Consider the following 12,256-nt stretch of genomic DNA (forward strand, 5'->3'; position numbering starts at 1 on the left):
AGAGAGAGAGGGGGAGGGAATCGTCTGGGGATCGATACAGAGAGAGAGAGGGGGAGGGAATCGTCTGGGGATCGATACAGAGAGAGAGAGAGCAGGGGGAATCGTCTGGGGATCGATACAGAGAGAGAGAGAGCAGGGGAAATCGTCTGGGGATCGATACAGAGAGAGAGAGGGGGAGGGAATCGTCTGGGGATCGATACAGAGAGAGAGAGAGCAGGGGGAATCGTCTGGGGATCGATACAGAGAGAGAGAGAGCAGGGGGAATCGTCTGGGGATCGATACAGAGAGAGAGGGGGAGGGAATCGTCTGGGGATCGATACAGAGAGAGAGAGAGCAGGGGGAATCGTCTGGGGATCGATACAGAGAGAGAGGGGGAGGGAATCGTCTGGGGATCGATACAGAGAGAGAGGGGGAGGGAATCGTCTGGGGATCGATACAGAGAGAGAGAGAGCAGGGGGAATCGTCTGGGGATCGATACAGAGAGAGAGAGAGCAGGGGGAATCGTCTGGGGATCGATACAGAGAGAGAGGGGGAGGGAATCGTCTGGGGATCGATACAGAGAGAGAGAGAGCAGGGGGAATCGTCTGGGGATCGATACAGAGAGAGAGGGGGAGGGAATCGTCTGGGGATCGATACAGAGAGAGAGGGGGAGGGAATCGTCTGGGGATCGATACAGAGAGAGAGAGAGCAGGGGAAATCGTCTGGGGATCGATACAGAGAGAGAGGGAGGGAATCGTCTGGGGATCGATACAGAGAGAGAGAGAGCAGGGGGAAATCGTCTGGGGATCGATACAGAGAGAGAGAGCAGGGGGAATCGTCTGGGGATCGATACAGAGAGAGAGAGAGCAGGGGGAATCGTCTGGGGATCGATACAGAGAGAGAGAGAGCAGGGGGAATCGTCTGGGGATCGATACAGAGAGAGAGAGGGGGAGGGAATCGTCTGGGGATCGATACAGAGAGAGAGAGCAGGGGGAATCGTCTGGGGATCGATACAGAGAGAGAGAGCAGGGGGAATCGTCTGGGGATCGATACAGAGAGAGAGAGAGCAGGGGGAATCGTCTGGGGATCGATACAGAGAGAGAGAGGGGGAGGGAATCGTCTGGGGATCGATACAGAGAGAGAGAGGGGGAGGGAATCGTCTGGGGATCGATACAGAGAGAGAGAGAGCAGGGGGAATCGTCTGGGGATCGATACAGAGAGAGAGAGAGCAGGGGAAATCGTCTGGGGATCGATACAGAGAGAGAGAGGGGGAGGGAATCGTCTGGGGATCGATACAGAGAGAGAGAGAGCAGGGGGAATCGTCTGGGGATCGATACAGAGAGAGAGAGAGCAGGGGGAAATCGTCTGGGGATCGATACAGAGAGAGAGGGGGAGGGAATCGTCTGGGGATCGATACAGAGAGAGAGAGAGCAGGGGAAATCGTCTGGGGATCGATACAGAGAGAGAGGGGGAGGGAATCGTCTGGGGATCGATACAGAGAGAGAGGGGGAGGGAATCGTCTGGGGATCGATACAGAGAGAGAGAGAGCAGGGGGAAATCGTCTGGGGATCGATACAGAGAGAGAGGGAGGGAATCGTCTGGGGATCGATACAGAGAGAGAGAGAGCAGGGGGAAATCGTCTGGGGATCGATACAGAGAGAGAGAGCAGGGGGAATCGTCTGGGGATCGATACAGAGAGAGAGAGAGCAGGGGGAATCGTCTGGGGATCGATACAGAGAGAGAGAGAGCAGGGGGAATCGTCTGGGGATCGATACAGAGAGAGAGAGGGGGAGGGAATCGTCTGGGGATCGATACAGAGAGAGAGAGAGCAGGGGGAATCGTCTGGGGATCGATACAGAGAGAGAGAGGGGGAGGGAATCGTCTGGGGATCGATACAGAGAGAGAGAGAGCAGGGGGAATCGTCTGGGGATCGATACAGAGAGAGAGAGGGGGAGGGAATCGTCTGGGGATCGATACAGAGAGAGAGAGCAGGGGGAATCGTCTGGGGATCGATACAGAGAGAGAGGGGGAGGGAATCGTCTGGGGATCGATACAGAGAGAGAGAGAGCAGGGGGAAATCGTCTGGGGATCGATACAGAGAGAGAGAGAGCAGGGGGAATCGTCTGGGGATCGATACAGAGAGAGAGAGAGCAGGGGAAATCGTCTGGGGATCGATACAGAGAGAGAGAGCAGGGGGAATCGTCTGGGGATCGATACAGAGAGAGAGAGAGCAGGGGGAATCGTCTGGGGATCGATACAGAGAGAGAGAGGGGGAGGGAATCGTCTGGGGATCGATACAGAGAGAGAGAGAGCAGGGGGAATCGTCTGGGGATCGATACAGAGAGAGAGAGGGGGAGGGAATCGTCTGGGGATCGATACAGAGAGAGAGAGAGCAGGGGGAATCGTCTGGGGATCGATACAGAGAGAGAGGGGGAGGGAATCGTCTGGGGATCGATACAGAGAGAGAGAGAGCAGGGGGAATCGTCTGGGGATCGATACAGAGAGAGAGAGAGCAGGGGGAATCGTCTGGGGATCGATACAGAGAGAGAGAGGGGGAGGGAATCGTCTGGGGATCGATACAGAGAGAGAGAGAGCAGGGGGAATCGTCTGGGGATCGATACAGAGAGAGAGGGGGGAGGGAATCGTCTGGGGATCGATACAGAGAGAGAGAGAGCAGGGGGAAATCGTCTGGGGATCGATACAGAGAGAGAGAGAGCAGGGGGAATCGTCTGGGGATCGATACAGAGAGAGAGAGAGCAGGGGGAATCGTCTGGGGATCGATACAGAGAGAGAGAGAGCAGGGGGAAATCGTCTGGAGATCGATACAGAGAGAGAGAGCAGGGGGAATCGTCTGGGGATCGATACAGAGAGAGAGAGAGCAGGGGGAATCGTCTGGGGATCGATACAGAGAGAGAGAGGGGGAGGGAATCGTCTGGGGATCGATACAGAGAGAGAGAGAGCAGGGGGAATCGTCTGGGGATCGATACAGAGAGAGAGAGGGGAGGGAATCGTCTGGGGATCGATACAGAGAGAGAGAGAGCAGGGGGAATCGTCTGGGGATCGATACAGAGAGAGAGGGGGGAGGGAATCGTCTGGGGATCGATACAGAGAGAGAGAGAGCAGGGGGAATCGTCTGGGGATCGATACAGAGAGAGAGGGGGAGGGAATCGTCTGGGGATCGATACAGAGAGAGAGAGAGCAGGGGGAATCGTCTGGGGATCGATACAGAGAGAGAGAGAGCAGGGGGAATCGTCTGGGGATCGATACAGAGAGAGAGAGAGCAGGGGGAATCGTCTGGGGATCGATACAGAGAGAGAGAGAGCAGGGGGAATCGTCTGGGGATCGATACAGAGAGAGAGAGAGCAGGGGAAATCGTCTGGGGATCGATACAGAGAGAGAGAGGGGGAGGGAATCGTCTGGGGATCGATACAGAGAGAGAGAGAGCAGGGGGAATCGTCTGGGGATCGATACAGAGAGAGAGAGAGCAGGGGGAATCGTCTGGGGATCGATACAGAGAGAGAGAGGGGGAGGGAATCGTCTGGGGATCGATACAGAGAGAGAGAGAGCAGGGGGAATCGTCTGGGGATCGATACAGAGAGAGAGGGGGAGGGAATCGTCTGGGCATCGATACAGAGAGAGAGAGAGCAGGGGGAAATCGTCTGGGGATCGATACAGAGAGAGAGAGAGCAGGGGGAATCGTCTGGGGATCGATACAGAGAGAGAGAGAGCAGGGGGAAATCGTCTGGGGATCGATACAGAGAGAGAGAGCAGGGGGAATCGTCTGGGGATCGATACAGAGAGAGAGAGAGCAGGGGGAATCGTCTGGGGATCGATACAGAGAGAGAGGGGGAGGGAATCGTCTGGGGATCGATACAGAGAGAGAGAGAGCAGGGGGAATCGTCTGGGGATCGATACAGAGAGAGAGGGGGAGGGAATCGTCTGGGGATCGATACAGAGAGAGAGAGAGCAGGGGGAATCGTCTGGGGATCGATACAGAGAGAGAGAGAGCAGGGGGAATCGTCTGGGGATCGATACAGAGAGAGAGGGGGAGGGAATCGTCTGGGGATCGATACAGAGAGAGAGAGAGCAGGGGGAATCGTCTGGGGATCGATACAGAGAGAGAGAGAGCAGGGGGAATCGTCTGGGGATCGATACAGAGAGAGAGGGGGAGGGAATCGTCTGGGGATCGATACAGAGAGAGAGAGAGCAGGGGGAAATCGTCTGGGGATCGATACAGAGAGAGAGAGGGAGGGAATCGTCTGGGGATCGATACAGAGAGAGCAGGGGAAATCGTCTGGGGATCGATACAGAGAGAGAGCAGGGGGAATCGTCTGGGGATCGATACAGAGAGAGAGAGAGCAGGGGGAAATCGTCTGGGGATCGATACAGAGAGAGAGAGAGCAGGGGGAATCGTCTGGGGATCGATACAGAGAGAGAGAGAGCAGGGGGAATCGTCTGGGGATCGATACAGAGAGAGAGAGAGCAGGGGAAATCGTCTGGGGATCGATACAGAGAGAGAGAGAGCAGGGGGAATCGTCTGGGGATCGATACAGAGAGAGAGAGAGAGCAGGGGGAAATCGTCTGGGGATCGATACAGAGAGAGAGAGAGCAGGGGGAATCGTCTGGGGATCGATACAGAGAGAGAGAGAGCAGGGGGAAATCGTCTGGGGATCGATACAGAGAGAGAGAGCAGGGGGAATCGTCTGGGGATCGATACAGAGAGAGAGAGAGCAGGGGGAATCGTCTGGGGATCGATACAGAGAGAGAGAGCAGGGGGAAATCGTCTGGGGATCGATACAGAGAGAGAGAGCAGGGGAAATCGTCTGGGGATCGATACAGAGAGAGAGAGCAGGGGGAAATCGTCTGGGGATCGATACAGAGAGAGAGAGCAGGGGGAAATCGTCTGGGGATCGATACAGAGAGAGAGAGGGGGAGGGAATCGTCTGGGGATGGATACAGGGAGAGAGAGAGCAGGGGGAAATCGTCTGGGGATCGATACAGAGAGAGAGAGGGGGAGGGAATCGTCTGGGGATGGATACAGGGAGAGAGAGAGCAGGGGGAATCGTCTGGGGATCGATACAGAGAGAGAGAGAGGGAGGGAATCGTCTGGGGATGGATACAGAGAGAGAGGGAATCGTCTGGGGATGGATACAGAGAGAGAGGGAATCGTCTGGGGATCGATACAGAGAGAGAGGGGGAGGGAATCGTCTGGGGATCGATACAGAGAGAGAGAGAGCAGGGGGAATCGTCTGGGGATCGATACAGAGAGAGAGAGAGGGAGGGAATCGTCTGGGGATCGATACAGAGAGAGAGAGCAGGGGAAATCGTCTGGGGATCGATACAGAGAGAGAGAGAGGGAGGGAATCGTCTGGGGATCGATACAGAGAGAGAGAGCAGGGGGAATCGTCTGGGGATCGATACAGAGAGAGAGAGGGGGAGGGAATCGTCTGGGGATCGATACAGAGAGAGAGAGAGCAGGGGGAAATCGTCTGGGGATCGATACAGAGAGAGAGAGGGGAGAGAGAGCGGGGGGTTAATTCTGGAATTGTGGTCTCTTGCTTGTTTAGTTTCTGACTTTTTCTTTCTCTCTTTCCCCCTCCCCCCCTCTCTCTCTCTCCCTTCCCCCTCCCCCCCCCTCTCTCTCTCCCCCCCCTCCCCCCCCTCTCTCTCTTCCCCCTCCCCCCCCTCTCTCTCTTCCCCCTCCCCCCCCCTCTCTCTCTTCCCCCTCCCCCCCCTCTCTCTCTTCCCCCTCCCCCCCTCTCTCTCTTCCTCCCCCCCTCTCTCTCTTCCTCCCCCCCTCTCTCTTCCTCCCCCCCCCCCTCTCTCTCTTCCCCCTCCCCCCCCTCTCTCTCTTCCCCCTCCCCTCTCTCTCTGTCTTCCCCCTCCCCCCCCTCTCTCTCTCTCTTCCCTCTCCCCCCCCCTCTCTCTCTCTCTCTTCCTCCCCTCCCCCCTCTCTCTCTCTCTCCCCCCCTCTCTCTCTCTTCCCCCCCCCTCTCTCTTCTCCCCCCCCTCTCTCTCTCTTCCCCCCCTCTCTCTCTCGCCCCCCCCATCTCTCTCGCCCCCCCCCCCTCTCTCGCCCCCCCTCTCTCTCTCTTCCCCCCCCTCTCTCTCTTTCCCCCCCCTCTCTCTCTTCCCCCCCCTCTCTCTCTTCCCCCCCCTCTCTCTCTTCCCCCCCCTCTCTCTCTTCCCCCCCCTCTCTCTCTTCCCCCCCTCTCTCTCTTCCCCCCCCTCTCTCTCTTCCCACTCCCCTCTCTCTCTCTCTCTCTCTCGCTTTTCCCCCTCCCCTCTCTCTCTCTCCCCCTCCCCCCCCCTCTCTCTCTCTCCCCCTCCCCCCCTCTCTCTCTCTCACTCTCTTCCCCCTCCCCCCCTCTCTCTCTCTCTCTCTCTCTCTCCCTCCCCCCTCTCTCTCTCTTCCCACTCCCCTCTCTCTCTCCCCCTCCCCCCCCCCCCCCCCCCCCGAGGGTAGACGGCACGCCGTACGCGGGGGGGCTGTTTAAGATGAAGCTCGTGCTGGGGAGGGATTTCCCAGCCTGCCCACCCAAGGCCTACTTTGTGACCAAGATCTTCCACCCGAACGTGGGCGCCAGCGGGGAGATCTGTGTGAACGTGCTGAAGAGGGACTGGAGGGCCGAGCTGGGCATCCGCCACATCCTGCTGGTGAGTGTGGGCACTGCCCCCCCTACTGCCCCCAGCCCCCACCCCCTCCCCTTCCCCACCCCTCGCCCAGCTCCCAGGGACAGGGACACACCCCCCTCCAAACCGAGATCCCAGGGGCAGGGACACCCCCCCCCCCCCCCCCCCCAACACCGAGATCCCAGGGACAGGGACGCGCCCCCCCCCCCCCCCCCCCACCGAGATCCCAGGGACAGGGACACCCCCCCCCCCCCCACACCAAGATCCCAGGGACAGGGACACCCCCCCCCCCCCCCCCCCACACCGAGATCCCAGGGACAGGGACGCCCCTCCCCCCACCGAGATCCCAGGGACACCCCCCCCCCCCCCCCCCCCCACACCGAGATCCCAGGGACACACCCCCCCCCCCCCCCACCGAGATCCCAGGGACACCCCCCCCCATACCGAGATCCCAGGGACACCCCCCCCCCCCCCCCCCCCCCCCCCCACACCAAGATCCCAGGGACAGGGACGCCCCCCCCACCGAGATCCCAGGGACAGGGACACCCCCCCCCCCCCCCCCACACCAAGATCCCAGGGACAGGGACACACACACCCCCCCCCCCACACCGAGATCCCAGACACACACACACACACACACACACACACACACCGAGATCCCAGGGACAGGGACACCCCTCCCCCCACCGAGATCCCAGGGACACCCCCCCCCCCCCCCCCCCACACCGAGATCCCAGGGACAGGGACACCCCCCCCCCCCCCCCCCACACCAAGATCCCAGGGACAGGGACACACACACCCCCCCCCCCCACACCGAGATCCCAGACACACACACACACACACACACACACACACCGAGATCCCAGGGACAGGGACACCCCTCCCCCCACCGAGATCCCAGGGACACCCCCCCCCCCCCCCCCCACCGAGATCCCAGGGACAGGGACACCCCCCCCCCCCCCCCACACCAAGATCCCAGGGACAGGGACACACACACCCCCCCCCCCCCACACCGAGATCCCAGACACACACACACACACACACACACACACCGAGATCCCAGGGACAGGGACACCCCTCCCCCCACCGAGATCCCAGGGACACCCCCCCCCCCCCCCCCACACACCGAGATCCCAGGGACACACCCCCCCCCCCCCCCCCCCCCACCGAGATCCCAGGGACACACCCCCCCATACCGAGATCCCAGGGACACCCCCCCCCCCCCCCCACACCGAGATCCCAGGGACAGGGACGCCCCTCCCCCCACCGAGATCCCAGGGACACCCCCCCCCCCCCCCCCCCCCCCACACCGAGATCCCAGGGACACACCCCCCCCCCCCCACCGAGATCCCAGGGACACCCCCCCCCATACCGAGATCCCAGGGACACCCCCCCCCCCCCCCCCCCCCCCCCCACACCAAGATCCCAGGGACAGGGACGCCCCCCCCACCGAGATCCCAGGGACAGGGACACCCCCCCCCCATACCGAGATCCCAGGGACACCCCCCCCCCCCCCCCCCCCCCCCCCCCCCCACACCAAGATCCCAGGGACAGGGACGCCCCCCCCACCGAGATCCCAGGGACACCCCCCCCCCCCCCCCACACCGAGATCCCAGGACACACCCCCCCCCCCCCCCCCCCCAAAACACTCACCGAGATCCCAGAGACACCCCTCCCCCCCCCCCCCCCCACCGAGACCCCAGGGACAGGAGGCCATTCGGCCCCTCCTCCACCTCCTGCCTGTCACGCTGTGGGGCTGGAGGCCATTCAGCCCCTCGGGAGCTGCTGGAGAGCTCAGTATTTACTCTGAGCTTGTGGCAATTAATTTGATTTTATTTGATTGTTTATAAATGATGATGGTTTCTGTCCTCGCATTCTAATTATCATTCTCTCCCTCTCTCACTCCATCCCCATCTCCCTCCCTCTCCTCTCTCTCTCTCACTCCATCCCCATCTCCCTCCCTCCCTCTCTCTCTCTCACTCCATCCCCATCTCCCTCCCTCTCTCTCTCTCTCTCACTCCATCCCCATCTCCCTCCCTCCCTCTCTCTCTCTCACTCCATCCCCATCTCCCTCCCTCTCTCTCTCCTCTCTCTCTCACTCCATCCCCATCTCCCTCCCTCTCCTCTCTCTCTCACTCCATCCCCATCTCCCTCTCTCTCCTCCCTCTCTCTCACTCCATCCCCATCTCCCTCCCTCTCTCTCTCCTCTCTCTCTCACTCCATCCCCATCTCCCTCCCTCTCCTCCCTCTCTCTCACTCCATCCCCATCTCCCTCCCTCTCCTCTCTCTCTCTCTCTCTCTCTCTCTCTCTCCCTCTCTCTCTCTCTCTCCATCCCTCTCTCCCTCTCTCTCTCTCTCTCCATCCCCATCTCCCTCTCTCTCTCTCTCTCTCTCTCTCTCTCTCTCTCTCTCCTCCTCTCTCTCTCCCTCTCCTCTCTCTCTCTCTCTCTCCCTCTCTCTCTCTCTCTCTCCCTCTCCTCTCTCTCTCTCTCTCCCTCTCCTCTCTCTCTCTCTCTCTCTCTCTCTCTCTCTCTCTCTCTCTCTCTCCCCCCCCCCCTCTCTCTCTCTCTCTCTCTCTCTCTCTCTCTCTCTCTCTCTCTCTCTCTCTCCCTCTCTCTCTCTCTCTCTCCTCTCTCTCTCCCTCCTCCCTCTCCCCCCTCTCCCTCCCCTCTCCCCCTCCCCCCTACCCCAGACCATCAAGTGTCTGCTGATCCACCCCAACCCCGAGTCAGCTCTGAACGAGGAAGCGGGGCGCCTCCTCCTGGAGGAGTACGGGGAGTACGCCTCGCGGGCCCGCCTGCTGACAGAGATCCACGCCAGGGGGGGCCGTTCCCGGGACGGGGCGGCGCTCCCTCCGCCCCCCTCCACCTCCTCCTCCTCCGCCTCCTCCCTGTGCAGTGGGGGTGTGAGTGACGGGCTGGGGCTCCCCGCTCCCCCTCCCTCCCCCTGCGGGACCCCTGCCCACCACCCCCAGGAGGGGCCCACCGCTAAGAAACACGCTGGGGACAAGAAAGGCCTGGGGCCCCCCGTCTCAAGCCGCAAGAAGAGCGATAAGAAGAGGATGCTGCGCCGACTCTAGTCCGGGGGGGCCGCGGGTGGGTGGGCTGGGGGGAGAGGAGTGGGCGAGGAGCAGTTCGAGCAGATCTCTCATTGGCCCCCCCCCCCCCCCTTCCACAACCGTCTGTACCACCTCCTGTCCCTTCCCCCCCACTCATCCTGATATAGCCCCTTCCCTCAGAGAGGGAGAGGTAGAGGGGAGGCGAGCGAGGGAGGCTGTGGGGTGGGAGAGCAGACCCACACACGCACGCACACGGGCAGAATGGGGGCGAGAGAGAGAGAGACGCAAACACTGGGGGTGTGAGAGAGAGAGCCGGGGAGTTTGTGGGGCTGTGTGACAGACGGACCGGGCTGTGGGAGGGACACTGTGTGTGTGTGAGAGACACAGACAGGGCTGTGGGAGGGACAGTGTGTGTGTGTGTGTGTGTGTGTGTGAGACACAGACAGGGCTGTGGGAGGGACAGTGTGTGTGTGTGAGACACAGACAGGGCTGTGGGAGGGACAGTGTGTGTGTGTGAGACACAGACAGGGCTGTGGGAGGGACAGTGTGTGTGTGTGTGTGAGAGACACTGACAGGGCTGTGGGAGGGACAGTGTGTGTGTGTGAGAGACACAGACAGGGCTGTGGGAGGGACACTGTGTGTGTGTGAGAGACACAGGGCTGTGGGAGGGACAGTGTGTGTGTGTGTGACACAGACAGGGCTGTGGGAGGGACAGTGTGTGTGTGTGTGACACAGACAGGGCTGTGGGAGGGACAGTGTGTGTGTGTGAGACACAGACAGGGCTGTGGGAGGGACAGTGTGTGTGTGTGTGTGTGTGTGAGACAGAGACAGGGCTGTGGGAGGGACAGTGTGTGTGTGTGTGAGACACAGACAGGGCTGTGGGAGGGACAGTGTGTGTGTGTGAGACACAGACAGGGCTGTGGGAGGGACAGTGTGTGTGTGTGTGAGACACAGACAGGGCTGTGGGAGGGACAGTGTGTGTGTGTGTGAGACACAGACAGGGCTGTGGGAGGGACAGTGTGTGTGTGAGAGACACTGACAGGGCTGTGGGAGGGACAGTGTGTGTGTGTGTGAGACACAGACAGGGCTGTGGGAGGGACACTGTGTGTGTGTGTGTGACACAGACAGGGCTGTGGGAGGGACACTGTGTGTGTGACACAGACAGGGCTGTGGGAGGGACTGTGTGTGTGTGAGACACAGACAGGGCTGTGGGAGGGACACTGTGTGTGTGTGACACAGACAGGGCTGTGGGAGGGACTGTGTGTGTGTGTGTGAGACACAGACAGGGCTGTGGGAGGGACAGTGTGTGTGTGTGTGTGTGTGAGAGACACTGACAGGGCTGTGGGAGGGACACTGTGTGTGTGTGAGAGACACAAACAGGGCTGTGGGAGGGACAGTGTGTTTGTGAGACACAGACAGGGCTGTGGGAGGGACAGTGTGTGTGTGTGAGACACAGACAGGGCTGTGGGAGGGACTGTGTGTGTGTGTGTGTGTGTGTGACACAGACAGGGCTGTGGGAGGGACTGTGTGTGTGTGTGTGTGTGTGTGACACAGACAGGGCTGTGGGAGGGACTGTGTGTGTGTGTGTGTGTGACACAGACAGGGCTGTGGGAGGGACTGTGTGTGTGTGTGTGTGTGACACAGACAGGGCTGTGGGAGGGACTGTGTGTGTGTGTGACAGTGCGAGGGAGGCTGTGGGGTGGGAGAGCAGAGACACACGCACGCGCGCGCGCACACACACACACACAGCCAAGCGATATACCCTCAGGAGCCCGTTGCGAATTTTTTTTCTCTCTCTGTTTATTTTTCATGACTTTTTTTTGTACAAAAAAACCCACGAAAACAGGATCTGACCAAAAAAAAAAGGTGAACCCGGAGGGTTCCTCGGGAAATAAAGAGGGGGTTTTGTTCCCCGGGTTTGTGAGGGGGGAGGGTGGGGTGGGGTGGGGTGGCGTCGGTGTGATGTGCCGTTAAGTTATATATTTTCTGTCGAAGCGTGTGTCTTGCTTTTAAGTTATGAACAGATTATGAGTGATTTGCCCCATCTTTCCTTGTTTGTGTGTCCTTCATTAACTGTCAGAGCGTGTAGAGGGAGCTTTACTCTCTATCTAACCCCGTGGGAGTGAGGGGGAACGGTGTAGAGGGAGCTTTACTCTGTATCTAACCCCCTGGGAGTGGGGGTCGGTGTAGAGGGAGCTTTATTCGGTATATAATCCCCTGTCCCTGGGAGTGGGGGACGGTGTAGAGGGAGCTTTACTCTGTATCTAACCCCCCTGTCCCTGGGAGAGGGGGGGACGGTGTAGAGGGAGCTTTCCAGCGTAGCTATCCCAGTGTGACCCTGTGCCGAGAGACGGGGGTGAGTCTGGTACGACTGCGATGCCGACACATTGTACAGGATATCACCCCTTCCCTGGACCCGGGACGCTGTCCTCTGGTGCTCCTGGGTAAGAGCACAGAGAGGGGGGGAGGGTCAACTCTTAACGTACCCGAGCTGCTGGGGGAGGGGGGGGGGCGGGGAACCGCTCAGGGTGCTCTGCGTTTCACCCTCCTGCCTGGCCGGGAGAGGTTGGAGGGACTCGAGGGTGG

The 12,256-nt window shown here is 60.4% G+C and overlaps 1 protein-coding gene across 1 annotated transcript in view; it reads left to right on the forward strand.

The window, feature by feature from the left end:
• The window catches only part of ube2s (ubiquitin-conjugating enzyme E2S), a 25,675-nt gene extending 13,968 nt beyond the window's left edge, over positions 1-11,707 (forward strand). The window contains exons 3-4 of the mRNA XM_060822874.1: positions 6,446-6,636; positions 9,305-11,707. Coding sequence (XP_060678857.1) covers positions 6,446-6,636; positions 9,305-9,691 — 578 coding nt within the window. The 3' untranslated portion in view covers positions 9,692-11,707. The remainder of the gene's footprint in view (positions 1-6,445; positions 6,637-9,304) is intronic.
• The last annotated feature ends 549 nt before the right edge of the window (positions 11,708-12,256 follow it).

The sequence above is a fragment of the Hemiscyllium ocellatum genome, unplaced genomic scaffold (assembly GCF_020745735.1).
Source record: "Hemiscyllium ocellatum isolate sHemOce1 unplaced genomic scaffold, sHemOce1.pat.X.cur. scaffold_2517_pat_ctg1, whole genome shotgun sequence".
NCBI lineage: Eukaryota > Metazoa > Chordata > Chondrichthyes > Orectolobiformes > Hemiscylliidae > Hemiscyllium > Hemiscyllium ocellatum.